The sequence below is a fragment of the Vombatus ursinus genome, unplaced genomic scaffold (assembly GCF_900497805.2).
Source record: "Vombatus ursinus unplaced genomic scaffold, bare-nosed wombat genome assembly UNPS02012709.1, whole genome shotgun sequence".
Classification (NCBI taxonomy): Eukaryota; Metazoa; Chordata; class Mammalia; order Diprotodontia; family Vombatidae; genus Vombatus; species Vombatus ursinus.
In genome coordinates, this window is record NW_020952487.1 from 761,318 (window position 1) to 779,940 (window position 18,623).

The 18,623-nt window shown below is 48.5% G+C and overlaps 1 protein-coding gene across 3 annotated transcripts; it reads right to left on the bottom strand.

The window, feature by feature from the left end:
* Positions 1 to 39: 39 nt before the first annotated feature.
* PPP1R1A (protein phosphatase 1 regulatory inhibitor subunit 1A) lies at positions 40 to 12,622 on the bottom strand. Of its 3 annotated transcripts, none has more exons than XM_027858111.1 (7): positions 12,364 to 12,622; positions 3,929 to 3,989; positions 2,497 to 2,534; positions 2,267 to 2,330; positions 1,442 to 1,606; positions 737 to 840; positions 40 to 197 (listed from the first exon to the last, which is right to left on the bottom strand). In XM_027858111.1, the coding sequence occupies exons 1-6, from the start codon at positions 12,445 to 12,447 to the stop codon at positions 737 to 739; spliced, it is 516 nt and encodes a 171-aa protein (XP_027713912.1). In that variant the 5' UTR covers positions 12,448 to 12,622; the 3' UTR covers positions 40 to 197. The 3 variants fall into 3 exon arrangements, with proteins under 3 accessions (XP_027713912.1, XP_027713909.1, XP_027713910.1); XM_027858108.1 differs by lacking the exon at positions 737 to 840 and adding an exon at positions 947 to 1,053 and having other exon boundaries at positions 12,364 to 12,620; XM_027858109.1 differs by lacking the exon at positions 40 to 197 and adding an exon at positions 947 to 1,053 and having other exon boundaries at positions 754 to 840; positions 12,364 to 12,620.
* Positions 12,623 to 18,623: the final 6,001 nt, after the last annotated feature.

Consider the following 18,623-nt stretch of genomic DNA (forward strand, 5'->3'; position numbering starts at 1 on the left):
GGTGGGGGAAGGGAGACAAGGACACTGGAGGCCCTCCTATCTGGGAAAGAAGAAAGGCACCAAAGGCCCAACACCAAATTTATCACTTTTTAGAAACAAGAGTTTTCCCCCAGAAGCGAAGAAATGAAGAAAAGAACCAGCATTTGCGGGGCCCCAGCCCCAGCCTTGATTCCTGGTCTGCTTCGTGGCCCTCTGACCTGTGTGGGGTGGGGAGAGGGAGACAGCGAGTCAGGGGCCAAGGAACGACTTTCTCAGCACATTACTCTTTGGGGCTTATCTTGTCCAGGCCTGGGTTGTTTCCTGCTTTTGGACCAATATCTAACTTCCCTCCTTCCTGCTAAACTTCAGCCTGTTTCCACTTAGTTCTCCCATGTACCTCCCGTTGGGGAAGAGCAGAGCATTGGACATGGAGGGTGGATCATCTTCTCCATGTCCCTTCCCCCGTCAGGACCACTGCTAACCCAGCCCAGGCCATGAGTTTCTCTTTGGGTTCAACCCCTCCCCCCCCAAGATGGAAAGGAACTTTGGTATTTCCTAGTCTTACCCCCCCTCATTTTATAAGATGAGGAAACTGAGGGCCAGCGAGATGAAATGAAGGGCCCAAGGTCACTCAGCTAGTGAGCGCAGAACCTAGATCACAGTGTTTGTGGTCGTGGATTTGAACCAGCTCTTCCCACCCCCACACTAGTGCTCCTTCCACTATCCCACCAATGCTTCCACAATCTCTCTCCTTTACCTATTCCAGAGGCAGGAATTCCTTCTTGATGTCTAACCTCAAGCCCTCCTGCCGTAGCTCCAGGCCACCTACTTTGGTTTGACCCTCAGAGGTGGTGTGGGCACCTAGAACACCCCATTCAGAGGCTGAAACCCGTCATTCCCTCCTTGCCCTCCCCAGCCCCCACCGACCCTTCTGTTGGGGGAGCCTCCCAGCTCCAGGCCTTATTACCTAGTCTGCCCCCCTGGAGCCTGAAGGTTGTATATGAACTGTTGGTGCCTCTGAGCTAGATTCCTCACTGCCAGTCTCCTGGATCTTGGGGATGGATTCTGGAAGCCCTGGGAAAGGGAGAAGGGTCTGCCTTGGGGAGGGGCCTAAGGGAGATCGGGCCACTGCTTCCCCATCTCTCCTACCCTCAGCTTTGGAGAGAAGCCCAGGATCAAGTCGGGCACACTCACAAAGAGCTAACCTGGAGTTTTTCCAGGGGAGAGGGCAATGGAGGAAGTGGACAAACCTGGGGAGTTGGAGAACCGCCGCTAGGAATGATATGTAAATGAGATGAAAATGTATGTAAATCTCCCTGCATTGCTGAGATGTTTCAGCCTTGGGACTAAATCTCCCCTCATCCCCTCTTTTAAAGGGAAATCTCTTTTGTTCTCCCCACTCCCACAGGACTATGGGACCAGGATGTCCCCGGGTGTTAATCCCTCCCCATCCCTCACATACTCTGGGCAGTTCCAGTGAGGCTCAGCCTTGAATCCATTTCTGTGTCCTCAGTCTCAGGCAGGCAGGTCTCCTGTGTTCCTTCACTTTCAGCTGCTGCTGCCTCGGTTTCTTCCCCTTGCTGCTTCTGCTGCTGTCCCAGGTGATGTTCCACCATCATCTGGAGCTCTTCGGAGAATGGGGATGGGGGGGGCAGTGACATGGAAGGAGGGGTATGTTGGACATGCTCCTCGAGAAGGTCCCCCTATATCCACTCTCCCTGCCCTCCCCCCCCGAAATTCAACAACTTAGGGATCCTGACATCCTGTCAGGTCCTCACACTTTAGGATACTGGACCCATTGAAATTTTTTCCTTTCCAGAGGACTGAAAAAAAAAGTCATGGAATGTCAACTACAGTAGGAGAGACTGAATTAGATACTTGAAAAGACTTTCCTACAGGGAAACAACGGTAAGTTGAGGTAAGAGGTCTTAAGAACAGGAGAGATTCTCTTCTGACTCGGATGGATTACAAAGTCCTATAGGATTCAGTCTTAGAGAGGTTGTTGTTCAATAGCATCATTTTATAGATGGGGAAATTGAGGCCCCAAGAAGCGAGAGGACTTGCCCAAAGATGTGTTGCCAGGGAGAGGCAGAGAATGGGGCCAGTGATACTGCAGATTCTCTCTCCCATCTCAGGAGGTCTTCTCACCCATTCCTGACCCTGAAACCGCACTTTCAGACAGAGCTCTACCTGCCTTGGGCCTGACAGATTTAAAGACATCAAGGGAAGGAGCAGAGGAGGAAATGGAAGGAGGCGAGAGTAGGAGGGTGTGGAGGGTCCCCCAAACCTTTCATCGTGGGCGTGGTCCGAGTCACCTTCTTCCGCTGCCTTGGAGACATGGACAATGTGGACTGTAAGGGACACAGAATGAAGCTGGGACCTCGGGCCCTGAGGCCTATCCCCCTCCTCCCCACCTTGTTTTGGTTCCCTGGGGGCAGCTCTAGGCCCCTGCCCATTCCATTGCCCTTAGGGCACAGAGAGAAGAAGGTGTTTGGTGGCACTAGAGGATCCACTCACCTTGAACAGAGGATTGGGAAGCCGATCTTCATCGATCTCTGGGAAAGGAGTGATGGAGGAGGAAAGAATCAGAGAAATAGAAGTTGAGAACTCGAATGGAGGCTGGAAATCATTTAGTTCAGCTCCCTCATTTTATAAACAAGGAAACTGAGGCCCAGAGAAAGGAAGTGACTCGTTCAAGGTCACGAAGTAGCTTAGTAAAGGAGCCAGGACTAGAACTCAGGGCTCCTGCCTGCCACCAGGACCCCACCCTTTCCACCATGTCTTAATGCCTCTAAGGGAAGGTGAGAAAAGGCGCCCAAGGGGCTTGCCACTAGTAGCAACCTTCGTGTTATCAGGGGTTTGCTGCTGATAGCATTTGAATTTGTCTCCTTCCAAATGCTGCTCCTTACTCTCCTCCTCCCAGAAGCCCTCCCTGACTACCTTCTCCAGACTGTACTACTCTTAAGCTTCAGGCCTGAAGTCTGGGATTCCCATTTCTTCTGTCTTGGTCCCTGTGTTTGGGACTCTTGCCCGTCAGCCTGGGTGCTGTGTGGATGCTGGCCAGTGACGTGTCCTTGTTGCTCTCTCCTCTCCACCTGGTGCCTAGGATCGGACTCTGTTCATAGGCCAGCTTGGGCGGGGAGGGGAGGGGGGGGTCAGACAACAGCAAGCTCATCCTGGCTGGAGCCCTGGCTTCCTCAAGCTCCAGTCTTACACTTCCCCTTTCACTCTCCTCCCACATTGTTCTTTCCCCTAAAGGAGGCCCTTGGAGGAGACCTTAGTGATTTGGAGTCCTGGCCTTCCTCTTGCCATTATTTTATACTCTACTCTCAAGTCTTTGGGGGCTGTGAGAGGGAGTAGGGAGGGGAAGGGCCCCCTCCTTCACAGATGTCATTGCCTCCCTCCTGGGGGAGGGGGGAAGGGGAGGAGGGGCAGCATCTTTGCTGCTGGAGAAACCTAGTAGGCTGTTGCTGTGGCAACCGGCAATCACTTGACCAGCCCAATTCCTGATGGGGCTGAGGAGGCAGGTGGTGCCCCTGCCTCTCCCAGCCCTTGCTGCCCTTGCTCTCATCACTGAGAAAGCAAAGGAAGTTTTCCTGCTAGCCCAGCTTGCTCTCAATGCACCCACCAGCACCTAGGCTGCCTTCTCCAATCTTATTTCTCTCCTAGGAACTAGGTATCTCCCCCCACCCCATGGAATACAAGCATTCAGACCCCTGCCCATTGCTTTCCCCAGCTCTGTGAATCCTATTCCCCCTGCACCCAGCTTTTACTCTATTCTTGAGACCCTGGCACTTCATGCTCAAACTCACTTTACTCAGGAGCCCCAAGAACCCCATTTCCTACCTCCAGCCCTCACTTTCCCCCTGGGACTTAGATATCCTATTCCACAGTGGGACCCAGGCTTCCTGGTATACCCCTTTACTGCCCAAGGGGGCTTCTGAGTTACCTGGAGATGACTGGTCACTGGTGAGCACAAGGGTGGCAGGGGTGGGGCGACGCCTCCGGATCTGGGAGGGTACAAAAGAGGGGGAGGTGAAGTCTTGTCAGACAGACAGATCAGAGTCCTAGTGACCAATAGTGCAATGCACATGGATTCAGCCCAGTTCCAATTAATGTACACCCAATAGAACCACATCTGAAGACACACATATGTCCACCCCCATACAACACAGAACAAAGAGACTCAGTGAGGCAAAATGGAAAGAGAGGGTTGGAATCCCAGCTCTGCCATTTACTCTTTCAGTGACCTTGGACAAGTCATTTCATCTCTTTAGGCTTCAGTTTCCTTCTCCGTAAATTGAAGGGATTCGACTGGATGATCTCAAAAATCCCTTCCAGCTCTAAGACTATGATCCTATGATAAGTCATTTCAAGCTCCCTGAGTCTCAGTTTCCTAGTCTATAAAATGGGGAAAAGAATACATACACTGCCCACCTCACAGGTCTGTTGTGATGCTCAAAGGAGACAAATGCTCTTACGAACGGTAAGGCACTCTACACCATCTATCATTATTATTAACTGTGCTCCCACGCGCCATCTTCATACATCACAGTACTCACCAAATTGCCTCCTTTATGGTCCCCTCTAGGTTTGTCTCTCTAATGCTCTGATACTGTTTTTTGCTAATGACTGTACCAATCCCAACCCCAGGTTTAGCTTCTCCTGAATAACCTGAAAGCCCTTCCCACTGCCTCAGTTCTTCCTTCTTGGCTTTTGGGCCCTCCCTTCTCAGCAGCTGTATCAGCTCCAAACTACTGGATCGATGGCCAGAAATAACCTGGGAGATCAGGATGTTTTTCCCACCAAGTAGAAATATGGACCCTCAGTATGCCAGCATCTCTAGAGAGTCTCCCCACCTCCATAATGCTCATATCTCAGGGGTGATATGAGAGGAGCTCCAACAGGACCCCAAACATGTTGGAATAGGACAAATTGGCCCTGACCACTTTCCAGCTCATTCTCCCAGCCCAGGTGCATTAAGGTCCTTTCCAGGCTCTGTCCCCATCCCCTCCTGTCTCATCCAGTCCCTGTCCCTTTCCCCTCAGTTTTTCCAGTCCCACACCCACCAGAAGCTCTTTCCTGAATAATCTCCCAGATCCTGCTCCTTTCCCAGTGTTCTCCTAGTCACTGCTCCTCATCCTTTATATCTTTTAGTCCCTCTTCCCTAGTACCCCCAAACCCTCTCTGACTCTTTCTCTTTCCTCCCAATTATCTCTTTAGACCCCTCTTCCATCAGTGTCCCCTAGCCACTGACCTTCCTCCCTACCAATATCACACACAATCTCTGTCTCCCCATCCCTTGCTACCACTCCCAACCCCAGCATCTCCAAGTCTCTTTTCAGTCTATTTTCATCTCCTCCTGGCCACTCTTTTACTAGCGTCTCTTATTCTCTTACTTTCTTCCTATGTCCCTTCTTCCCTCCCTAGGAAGGTCCCTGACCTTCTGCTCAAATGACCCTTAAGCAGCTCCTGATGAGGCTTGCAGAAAGGACCCAGAATCCAAAATCATGATAATAATACTAACTGCTTATATTTCTACAATGTTTCAGGTTTGTAAAGTGCTTAGACTTCACATATATCCTCACTTCATTCTCACAAACAATCCTTTAGAGTAGGCAGTATGGGTATTATTATACCCATTTTATAGATGGGGAAACTGAAGCCCAGGGAAGTTATGTGCCTTTCCCATGATCATACCTATAGTGTCAGATTTGAGGAATCCAACCCAGGTCTTTCCAAACTCCAAATCTAGTGCTCTTTCCATCATATCAGGAGCTTGGTTAGGGCATTGAGTGTGGCTGGGAAATCTCATGGCCTTCCCTTGACCCTTTCATTCATCTAAAGTCACCTGTAATAGCCCCTTCTCTGACGTCACCCAAACTACCGCTCCTTTGCCAAGCTGCCAATGGGTCTGACTACTCTGAAAGCGATCCTTGGAGGTGTAGATTTCTCACTTTCTGGGCATGATATTGGTGTAGAGCAGTGAGAGAAAGGGGCTAGACAGAGCTGGGAAGGGATCGTCCAGTTCTGAGAGAAACTGGAGAGGTGAGGTAGTGTTGATGTGAGGGCAAAGATTGTGTCATGAAACCAATCAAGCAACAATATTGATGAAACGACTACCTTGGACTACTGTGCAAGGTGCTGGGATAAAATGACAAATGGATTTCCATTTTCAAATCTCTTAATAATTTTGGATCCTTATCACCACATATGGAATCCTCTTCTTCCTATCCACAAAATGCCCTTCTGCTGCAGCAGGAGGTACTAAAATTAGACTTTAAGCAGGACTTCTCAACTGCAAAAGAGGAAGAATAACGGGACAATTCAGGAGAGGAATGGGGAATGAGAGGTGGGGTGGGAATAAGACATTTCCTCTCTCTGGGGGCACATCTCTTCCACTGAGCCTGGCTCATAGTCTTCTTTTCTGTACCAACTCATGTTGTTGTTGTTGTTCAGTCTTTTTTCTGTCGTGTCTGACTCTTTGTGACCCCATTTGGGGTGTTCTTGGCAGAGATACTGGAGTGGTTTGCATTTCCTGTTCCAGCTCATTTTACAGATGAGGAAACCAAGGCAAACAGGTGTATGTGTCTTGCCCAGGGTCACACAGCTACTCACCAACTCATGTCCTTATACTAAGGAGACTTCAACATACAAGGAGAGCTCCTAGTTACTCAATCTGCTCATTTTTTCTGACCTATTCCTCCATCCCACCTCAGCTACACACAAAGATGGCCACACACCCTTAATCTTTCCATCGTTCATCTTCCTCATTTCTTCCTTTACTCCAGTCTCTGATGAAGATGTGGCTCTTCTCTTCACCAAGGCCAACCCCTCTAGATGGGCCTTTGATCCACATTCTCTATGCCTTCTCCAGCAGATTAACCCTATTATCATTCCTCCTCTCTCAATAATTTTCCCTCTCTCTTTATCTAAGTCTTCTTTCCTTGCTGCCTTCAAACACACTCCACTCTCATCTACCCTTAGACAATCCTCTTAGGTCCCACTGTCTTTCCTAACTGTCCTCCTAAAGAGAGTGTGGGACGATGGAAAGAACTGTGGCTTTCAAATCAGAGAATTTAGATTCAAAACTACCTAGTCACTTCCTGTATGACCTTCAGAGTATTGCTTAATCTATCTAGGTCTCAGTTTCTCATTTGTAAAACAAGGGAGTTAGATTAGATGACCTCTGAGGTCCCTAGATTCTAGTTCGATGATCCTATGACCCTCTCTTTCTCAGTTTAATCCCTTTGAAAAGCCATCTATACCAGGTGCCTCCACAGTCCTCTCCCCTCATGCTCCAAACCTCATGCAATCTGGCTTGGGATCTTATCACTCAATCGAGGCTGCTCCATGTCACAATGATAGCTCAATTGTCAAATCTAATGATCTCTTCTCAGTCCTCATTCTCCTAGACCCCTGTTGTAGCATGCGACACTTTTAATCATTCTCTCCTCCCGGATATTCTCTTCTTTCTCGGTTTACTGCTTTCTCCTGATTCTCCTAACTTTCTATTCAATCCTTTTCAGTCTCCTTTGCTGATTCAACATCCATGTCATATCCCTTAACTGTAAGTGTACCCCAAGGCTTTGTCCGGGCTGTCTTCTATTTTCTTCCCGCTCCCTCTCTCTTGGTGATCTCATCAGCTCCCATGGGTACAATTACCATCTCTATACTGATGACTCCCAGTTCTAGCCTAATCTCTCTCCTGAGCTCCAATCCTGCATCACAAACTGCCTTTTGGATGTCTCAAAGTGGATGTCTCATGGGCATCTCAAACTCAACACATCCAGAACAGAGCTCATTATCTCTTTCCTCGTGCCCACCTCCCTCCCCCATCCCAGACGCTTTGAATATTCAACGTTTAAAACTCTTCACAACCTGGACCCATCCTGATTTTCCCGTCTTCTTAGATATTATTCTCTTCCTTTTCTATGATTCTGCCAGCCATACTGTCCAATTCACCATTCCACACTCACTATATTCTCTCCTCCCCTTGCTTCTTGGAACCTTGGGTTTCCTTCAAGACTTAGCTTAGGCGCCACATTCTACATGAAGCCTCTTATGATCACCCTTCCCCCCCAATTACTTTGATTTCATCTTGCATATATTACATATCTATTTATACATACATATGTCATCTTCCCCACTTAGAATGTAAGCTCCCTGAGAGCAGGGACTATTTCACTCTTGGTTTTGTATCCTCATAACTTTTCAGTGCCCAGGACGTAGTAAGCAGTTAAATGCTTGTTGATGGATGGATGACATTTCAAGGTTTCTGACAACATCAACGTGATATATGTGTGTGTACCCATACAGTCACGTGGTCAGTGGTGTGTCCATCTATATATCCTTCACTTGTGTGTATGACTAAGTGCTGGAGGCCACTGAGGGATAGTGGAAAGAATACTGGCCTTGGAGGCAGAGGATCTGGGTTGGAAAACTATCTTTGGCAAGTTATTAAGTCTCTTTGGGCCATATCTGTAAAATTACAGATTGGATTAGGTGACCTGTGAGGTCCTTTTCAACTCTTAATGGATAATCTTTTGTGGAATAAGGGCATATTATGATCTGATGAACATCCCTTCTTTCCACAGGCCTCCCCCCATCCCAAGCCTGGGCTGGGGAAAAAGAAAGATCTTCCCTATTCTAAAAATCCAACACCCTTTCTAGCCCCTTGCTGTAATGCAATTTAGATTGCCCATGATTCTTCTCCCTTTTCTCCTCTTTCTCTTCCCTGCCTCTTTCTTCTCCTCCACATCCCCTTTCTTATTTCCTCTTTCCTTTCTCCTCTCTCCCTTCTTTTTGCTTTCCCCTACTTCTTCTATTCCCTTTGTGCAATCTTCTCTTCCCATTTTCTGTTTCTTTCTTTTCTTTTCCTTCCCTCTCCCTTCCCATACCCACTTTGTTTTTTTCCTTTCCTTCTCCATCTTATTTTTCTTTCCCTCCTCCCCTCCATCGGATCACAGAGCTAGAGTTGGGTTTGCTCTTAGAGGTAATTTTGTCAAACTCCCTAATTTTGCAGATAAAGAAACAGAGGCCTTAGGTTGAATGACTTCTCCGAGGTCACTCAGGGAATAAGTGACAGAACCAAGGTTTGAACCCAGGTCCTCTAATTTTAGAATATCCTATTGCAAAGAGTTCTAGATTTTGAGTAAGGGCACTGATTTTAAATCCCAGTTCTGCAACTCAGCACTTATGACTTAGGGTAAGTCACTGAACTCTGTTTCCTCATTTGTAAAGTGGGAAGGTTGGACTGGAGCTCTGAGGTCCACCCCTATCTATCCTGCTCCTTAGCTCATGCCACGAATCAATTCTGCCCCATTCCTACCCCCCAGCTCCCATTTCTTTCCAGTCCCTCTCTTCCTTTAAGGCCCAACTTAGGGGCTATCTTCCTCCTTGCCGCCTCTCAGTCTCTCCACTTATCAGTTTCCCCAGCTAAAATGAAATTCTCAATTTCTAGAGTTCTCATGTATTGTCTGGATCTCTCATTTATTTTTATCACATTCCTCTCATTTCCAAAGTTCTTTGCAAACAGAGACCATCATATCTATGTCTCCCTAGTACCCAGCTGAGTGGTTGGCACATAGCAGGCCACTTCAGCAAGGGCTTCCCATTGACCTGAGCTATTCCACAGACTTCCAAAGCTTCCTCAAATCTCCCAGAAACTTCCAAGTCTGGATTTATGCCCAGACTACTCTGCGGATGGTTGACAGACCATGTGATGACTTTGTGGTCTTCTTCCTACCTCTTGCCTCATTGGGCAGAGCCCACCAAATTCCTGAGTCCTTCCCCTGGATTTGTAGCCAGGAGACAAGCTTAAATCTCTTGCCCTGTCACTGAGTGTCTGTGTGGCAATGAGCAGGTCACTTTGGTGTCATGGAAAGAAAGGATGCTGAATTTGGAGTCAGAAGCAATGGGTTGTATGACCTTGGACAAGTCTTTTGCACTCAGTTTTGTTACCTGTAAAATGAAGGGAATAAACTTTGAATTGATGATTTGATCTCTCTAGGCCTCAAAATCTAGAAAATAGGGATAATTACATTCACACTACTTATTTTTATAGGGTTGTAGTGAGGAAAAAGCTTTGTAAACCATAAAATATTAAATAAATGTGTTATAATTATCATCATTATTGCCCTCCTAGACTCTCCCCCCAGCTTAACTAGCTATTTTCCCAAAGCCCTAGGTTCTTGATACCCCAGCAGGAGAGAATGAGGCTAGACCGGAGGCAGAATTTTACACTAAGTAGACACAGGTTTACTGAAGACTGGGGACAAAGTGCTTATGTATCTTGGTTGGCTCCCCTTAATTTTCATCTCCACTGGCAAGGGCCCTTGACCTGGCTGCTGTTTGCAGCTCTGTAAGTCCTTTCCTCTCCTCTTCCTTTCTCCAACCACACACACCTGCCACCCCCAACCACAAACAAAGAATAAACCCATGACAGTGGGATGAAGAGACCAGCTGGAGGCAGATCATGTTAGTTCTGCCTGGCTCTCCACCCTCAACGCACATGGCCTCTTATCATCAGTCCCTTCGTCTGGAGCCAGAGGTCATCTTCTCTATCTTCCTATCTTATGGGAAGTAGGAGACAAGGAAATGGGTGGAGGTTGTTCTTTCCTCATTAGGGATAGAGGTCTCCCCTCAGTTCCCCCCCACCCCAGCCCCACCCCCACACTCAGGGAGATTTTCCTGAGGCCTAACCACACACTTTGCAGCTGCCATGGCTTATTTTATGGCTGGTAGAGAGAATATCTGAGACTCTGCTATCTGGCCTTCCCAGTAAGACAGGGTTCTGTTCACCTCTCAGAGGAGGTGGGGAGGAGGGCAGAAAAGATCTGGCGTAGAGGAGGCATCTGTCCTTCCCATATGACCTCCCCACTATTCTAGTGGGCACCTGGGGAATTCCTGCTTTGGAGACCTAAAGAGAAGTGGGGGGGGGAGGGGAAGGAGAGTGGGAGAGAGAAATACTTCTCCCTTCACATCTGGGCTCTGTTTTGCCAAACAGCTGGAGTAGAAAGAACATCCTCCCTTCAGGATCCCAGAAAGGACAGCTGGGAGTTTTTCCAGGTAGAGAGAACTCTAGACCCAACAGAGAGAAGGGAGATAATGTATGTATCAGAAACCAGAATTTAGATTGGATGAATTTGGGGTTGACTGAGGGCAATTCTGAGAGTCTTAGGGAGAGGGTAAATGACTTACAAAACTATGCAAATAAGCTTTGGTGATTTGGTGGCCTGTGTTTGTGTGGGGTGGGGGGTGGGGGGGGTGGAGCTGTAGTACTGCCTGGAAACCCTTTGCCAACAGTGGCCCCAGCCCTCACCCTTTGGCCTCTGTGTCCACTCTACCTCCCCTCCCTTCTCTCTGCCAGGCTGCTGTGAGCTAAAAATAGCTCAGGTCAGGCAGCCCAAGGCCTGTCTATGTCACCTACTCCTTTGGCCAGATCCAGAGGAGGGGGAGATCTCAGAGAACCAGGCATCCCTTTGCATGTAGCATCCTCCTCATCTGCATATTGTTTAACTCAGACCCTTGTGCCCCCTCCCAAGGTCCTGCCTCTCCTCACTCAGGGCCCATCAGGGCCGATCCTTTTGGGAGGAGGGTCCAGGTGTTCCTTGCCCCACCCTAGGAGAGGGGAGCTTCAGAAGACATCTCTCCTCAGAGCAGGGAGAAACATTCTGTTCCCTGCTCAGCACCCTGCCTACTCCAAGTCTTTGCCCCCCAACTCTCCTTCCCTTCATTCTTTTCCTCCAGGACAAAAAGCTGGGGCTACATTTTCCCCTCCAACAATCCCTCCCTGTTATTTTGGACTCTCATCAACTTAATTTTCTCCTGGCCCCCAACACTTCCTGTGAAACTGTGGGAGATCCTTAGTCCCCCCAATTCCTTTAAAAACTGGGGCGGGGTGGGGAGGAGGTGCAGGGTAAGTGAAGGGAAAGGGGTTGTAGGGACAGAACCAGCATCTTTCCTCCCATCCCCCACTTCCCCCAACGAGGCTGGGGAGGGAGCTAGTCTGTGCTGTCTCTGAAAGGGCGGGGGACGGGGGAGCAGTGAGAGGGAGAGTGGGAGCGTCTGTCCGTCTGTCTCACAACGGTCCAAATGGGTTTGTGGCTCTGAGTATAGGACAGATGGGGGGGGGTCATCCAATTGTTAAACAGGAATTCTTTTCCATCATTCCCCTCCAGCATAGGGGTACAACAGCAGTCACAGGGGCAAGAGAGGCGCCCCCTCAGGACGATGGATCTTCTTGCTCCCCGACTTCCCGAAAGAGCAGAAGTCTCCCTATTCTTAGCTCTGTCCAGCCGAGTCTAGCCACTGCCACCCCCACCCCGGGGATGCTACTCCGCCCCCGGTCTCTCGGCCCAACAAAGCCTCCATGCGCCCCACCTGCTCCGCCGCCTCCGGGTCCAGGTGCGGCTCCAGCAGCGGGACAGTGAACTGGATCTTTCGGGGACTGTTGTCTTGCTCCATGGCTGGGGTGCCGGGGACGCCTGGGTCCTTCTGGACGAAGAAATCCGGTGCTGCAGTGGAGGTGGGGGATGGGGCGGCTCCCGGAGCGTACGAGGGACTAGCCAGCTGCCTCCCGTTCACTGCTCCTGCCCCTGGTCGCTGCCCCTGGTCGCTGCCCCAGCCGCTTGCCCGCTCGCTGCTCCGGCTCTGCTCTCGGATCCTCACTCCCCGGGATTCATCCGCAGCCGATTGGCTCCGCACCCCTTCCTCCCCAGAACCCCCACCCGCCCCAAAACCTTAACCCTGTCGAGTCCGCGCCAGCGGGGGTCCCACCAGGGTGCCACGGGCTGGGGGCGTGGCCTTTTACCAAGTAGTGGGCGGAAGGTAGAGGGCAAGAGCTTGGGCAGGGACCCAGGAATTCTCAGAGTCCAGTCGGGCGGAGCCCAAACCCTAGTATTTATCCAGGTTGGGCAGGTTTTTAAGGGGACACAGCTGGGGCTGGGGGCGGGGGGGGGCAGGGAGAAGGGGCAGGAACCAATGGATGGTTTAGTAAATATTCTTTAGGGTTATTATTCTATGAAGATGCAAGACAAAAGGGGGCTTCGATTTGTAGCAGGAAGGACTGAGGTTAGACATTGGTGAGGACTTTTCATGAAGGGGAGGGGGCTTTGTGCGTAGTCTCCTGAGATTTTCCAAATCCTGCTCTAAAGCAGAAAGATGGATGGGATGACCTCAGAAGGGTCTGGTAATCCTGTAGTCACACCTATAAAGTGTTCATGCCTTGTGCTGGCATTGGAGAAGGAAGACTAGGAGATACAGCCATATGGGATTCAGCAATTTAGCCTGGAGGAGGCTAAATTGTGTGTTGGGGTGGGTGGGATGTTGTGAAATGGATGGATTCTTTTCCTTTATTGAATTACGGGCCTTGGAAAGTGGGTGAAAGGCCGAACTGGGGAGAGGGGGAGGGTATATCAGTCCAACTTGGATCTTCTTATGATAAGGTTGGTCCTTAGTAACACTAGGGACAGAATAAAGGGTAATTTAAAGTGAGTGCTGTAGCATGAGGAATGGCCCTTAGACTCTCTGAAGAACTTTTTAGCTAGAGAGGGGAAGGGTGGTAATCTAGCAGTACAAGAGGGTGAGGAATATAGGGGAATCTAGCTCCTAGGAGAAGGAAGGTGAGTGGAATCTAGGGAGGAGGCTTCACAAAGCTGTTATAAGGACTTTTCCTTATTGTTATCTTGAAGATGGTTCAGGCTGGGCACCAAGGACAGAGGCCTGGGGCAGCAGAGATTTCTGTTAATTGGACTTTTAATAGGCTAAAATGGAAATGAAATGTGGAATATATGCAAACTGAAGCTCACCAATCAGTCACTTTCTCTCGAGGCTTTGTGGAGCAATTCTCTTTTATGTGAGGTTATTCTGCACCCCTCCTGAGCTGTCTCTACCTCCCTTGCTCTGAATCCCCTTCCACACCCACCTCCCAAAATAACCTCTGCTCTCCCTCCAACCTTCCCAGGCCATATCTCTTTACACATACCTCTAGCAGCTCAGTTTTCTTTGGGACATTGTGGGCGCTAGGGTTAGGGCAGAGAATCCCAGCAGGACTGTTGAGTGCTTAGGGACTGACTCTCATTTTGATATTATTGGCACCTCATTTTCACCTCATGAACTCCAGGCACAGGCTCACAGGACTCCTCCAAAAGCCAAGTTTCCACTGAAGACACCCTAGTTCTCTTCCCTTCTGTGGATCCTGCTGAGCTCACCCATTCTGGGGAAACAGCTGGCTACACTTCAGTAACTGGGAATGACCAGCCTTTGGATCCATCCCCATCTCCCTCCTCCCCCCATCTCTACCCTCCTTCTTTTTCCCACCATCATAACTGTGAACTGTTCTTGCATGCCAGCTGTCCATTACAGCAGGAGGGATTCAGGGGAGATCTTAGGTAGGCAGAACATTTAGGGTGGGTGGAGAGAGACTGAAACAGGCAGTGGAGGAGGACTGGCTCCTGACTTCCCAGGGGACTTGCCTTGATGTATGTCCTCTTGGACATACCTCTGCTCCTTTTCCAACTCCCACCCCAGATAGGACTCACTACTTAGGAGTGTGTGTGTGTGTGTGTGTGTGTGTGTGTGTGTGTGTGTGTTCAGAGATATCCTACTTATAACCTACTTAGTCACAGAATCACAGAGTGTGAGAGTCAGAAAGCACCTCAAGATTATCTTGTTCAATCTGGTCATTTTGTAGATGAGGAAAGGTGATTCAGATATGTCCAATGTCACCCAGCTGTTAAGTCCCCATCTCTTATCCCCATTGTCCTATCTCTGGGTTGGATAATTGCAACTGGTGGTGATGGGTTGGGAGGGTAGACTCTTCAGTAGGGGTTAAGACCTGGGGTTCAGAGTCCATGGACCTATCTTAGGGGGTCTATCACTTGAATGGGAAAAAAATTACATCTCTTCTCTCCCCCCACCCCTCACCCCCCACTGACCTTTGGTTTCCTTTGTAATCCTGTGTATTTTATTTTATGCATTTAAAAACATTATTCTGAGGTAGGTCCCTTAGACTTCACTACCTTTTTTGTGTGTGTCTAGGACACACAAAAAGTTAAGAACCCCTGGTCTGGGGTGTCATAGGAAGGGGTACCTAGTGTCTATTGATCTTTCACTACTTATTCTTTCTTTGCAGTGTCTAAATTAGCCTGGAAGTTCTTCGTAGAGCCTCATCTTCTCTGCTATTTCCAAAGCCCTAGGTTTTCACAAAGTCCTGAAGACCAAATGAGACAGAGAAAGGATAACACCCCCAGTATATTCAAGGTTTGATATTGCAGGGGAGGATTCAGTGGGAATAAGGGGATTCTGGGAACAGCAGGTGCAGGGGTGGAAATAGGGAGAGCAGAGCTGGGGGTGCTCCTAAGAGCACTTTGTGAGGTGGGATGTCCAGATATGGATGAGACAAAAGGAGTGTGGGAGGGAGGGAGACAATATGAAGTGAAGCTGGGGAGGAGTGAGATGTGTGTATGAGCACGTGTGTGCACGTGTAACTATGTATTGTGGAGGCATTGAAGAAATGTGTAACTGTGAGTTACTCGAGAGAAGACTGGGTTTTTGTGCCTGTGGGATCACAGGATTTAAGAAGGGACCTTAAGAGATCAATTAGTTCAACCCTATCATTTTACAAAGAAAGAGAGTGACTTGCCCAGGGTCACACAGGTGGCAGAAAGCGACCTTGATCCCTTATCTCCTGACTCTACATTCAGTGTTCTCCATGATACTTAGCTGTCACTGCTGTGTATGTATATGTTAGTATGTATTGTATGTGTGTTGAGGGTGGGAAATGTATTTGTGTGCTGTGAATGCAACTGAGTCCAAACTTGGGCTTTCACCTGCCTCAGAGCCATTGTGTTTTTGAATTTTTCTCCATGTTTGTCTTTGTAATGGGGGTGTTGTTAGGGGCCTATCAATAAGGAATGGGGAGGACCCTGCTTGGGCTTCATGTGTTTGCCAGAAATCTTCAGGCTCCAGAAGGAAAGTTAGAAAGAACAGAAGGGACTCAGTGCTCTGCACCAAATGTCACCCTCAGGTAAAACCTACACCAACTTCTTCCCTCCCACCAGACTTCTCTTTACTAGCTTTTCTAACACTGAGTTCAAAGTATAGATCAATTTGATCTAATCAAATATATATGCATATGCACTTTGCAAAATTATTTAAAATAACAAATGAACCCTTTCTCATTGACTCTACCCTTACCCAGGTGTTGTGAAGGGGAAAAAAAAATCCTTTCTTCAATTAGGAGAATTTCTTCTCTCTCAGTTCTGAGCAATATGCTTATAGACTGACAAGCTCATGATGAATGGTAGTTTGCTATTGTGTTTTTAATTTTTTTTAAACTAGAAATAACATAGAAACAAAAGCAAGCAATTAAAGAAATATGCTTCCAAATGTTGGCTGCTGTGACTGGCAGCTGATTAGGGGGACAATCAATGGTTTTCTCCTTCCCTACTCATCCCCACTGAATTGAAAGGAAAGGCTGGCAGTAAATAATGAATTGGTAGGTGGGAAGTGGTTCCTTGATCCAGGGAAGGAGTGAGTTCTGGGCTACTCAAGGAGAAAAACCCAGGAGGGTTATGGACTGGGCTCCACATGTCTAACTGACCACCGTGCTCACGTGTGCTGGTACTTACCCATTTCTCCACTCCACCCCCTATTTCCATTGCTTTGTTTCTATGCTCTGGCTGGCAATCAGAAGCAACTCAAGTCTGTTCTCTGCTCTGTTTCTCCACACCCAAGTGTTCTGACAAAAGGATATGTCCTGACCAACAGGGATGCCACCTTGTGGACTCCCAGAGAGCTCCTTCATCACCCTGTCCCATCTGCCTCGTGACCTGGACTTATCTCACCCCCTTGAATCAAGAAGTTCTTTTCAAAGCTGCTAGAGCTTGGAATTTTCTGCAGCTTCTGGGAGTGATCCATTCACCTTTTCTAGCCTTTGGGTCCTTCTGCATCTCAGGGGCATGTTCCTGGGGTAGAGTGGCACCTTTATTTGGTGTATCTCTGGGAGTGAATCTGTTTGTTGCAGATCAGGACATGGGTATGGATGTTTGGGTCTTTTATCTGTGAACAGGCTCGAATTGGCACGAGCATATGTGTGTTTGTGTGTGTGTAGTGGGGATGGGAGGGGGGGCTCATGAGGAGCCTGTCTTTGGTTCTGTAGGGAGGGAATCATGATCTGACAGTTTCTCTTCTAGGTGCTTTCTGGGGTGCAGCCCATCCTGTTGGGAGAAGGTGGTGGGTCCACACATTTAGAAGAGCCAGCTGGCTCATATGTACTCAGAGTGAAGGTGCTGGTGGGTGCATGTATGCTTGTACACCCCCTCTAGTCATTGCCAGTGCTGGAGCAGAATGCAGGGGCTGCTCTGAATAGGAACATTCCCAGGTCTATAAAATATTTAAAGCGACAGTGACAGTGGTGCCAGAATGCAGCCACTTAAATAGCCTCTTCTGTCCCTGTCTCTGTCCTCTTTTCCCTCCTCTCATTTCCACAGAGGCTGCTGGGATGAGGAGGAAAGCCCGGAGTCAGGATGTTTTGCTCCATCACCCCAACACAAATCCTCTAAATTGCTGCCAAACCTTCTCACTCCCCCCAGTGAATGTCTTCCCTTTACTGAATCCAAACCAAATGCCTTAGCTTGCCATTCAAAGCTCTTTGCAATGTGGTCCCAGCCTACCTTTCCAAACTTATCTCCCTGCACAAAACTATCATTGTAGCCAAACTGGTCTCCTTTGCTGTTTCCTGAACATGCCCAATACTTTCCAATCTTTCTTTTCTCCCTAGACTCATAGGAACTAGCTCTGGAAGAGACCTTAAAATTCATGTAGTCCAACTGCCCTTTTTCACAGATGAGACCACCGAAGCTCAGAGAAGTAAAATAACTTGCCAAGGTCACACAGCAAGTAAGTAGCAGAGCTCAAACTCAGATCCATGCTGATTTCTAGTCAAGGACCTTTTTCATTGTGCTATGATGTTATTTGGGGCTTCCTTAACCCTCTGGTGGTGTCCCACCCACTGACTAAACCCTCTTTACCTCCCCCACCCCCAAACTCCAGCACAGTGCCTTTAATATGATCCTTCTGATCACATCTTGAGTGTTTTGTTGTGCTCTGGGTGTGAAGTTTTAGGAGGGACATGGCCCAATTAGAGCTAACAAAACAATACATTTGTAAGGGGGCCATTGAAGGTTTGGGATCTAATCATAGAAAAGGGCCAAAGAATCAGCCATTTCCAGGTGATCCCTTTAGGAGATGCCTACAAGTCTTTGGAATGAATTAGATAAAAATCAACAACATGGTACACAATTGTTATCTCTGCCCTTCGGTGACCTTTAGAAGTCAGTTCATGTAGTCCAAGAGGAAGCCAAACTTAGAGGAACCCAGTTTCTGACTGGATGTCACAGTAGGTCCCTAATAAATGCTAGTTGACTGACTAGATGTGTAGAGTTGGAGAAGGGGAGGTTTTAAGGATTCCAGTAGAGCTGGAGATCATCGGGGGTGGGGTGAGGGAAGTCCCAAGATGCCATGCCTGAGCTGGGAGATCAAAAGGATCGGCAGACACTGCCACTGAAAGGAGCAAGTATTGGGCATAAGGAGTGTTGGGAAAGATGCTGTCTTTCAGGCAAGAATTCTGTGTCTCTTTT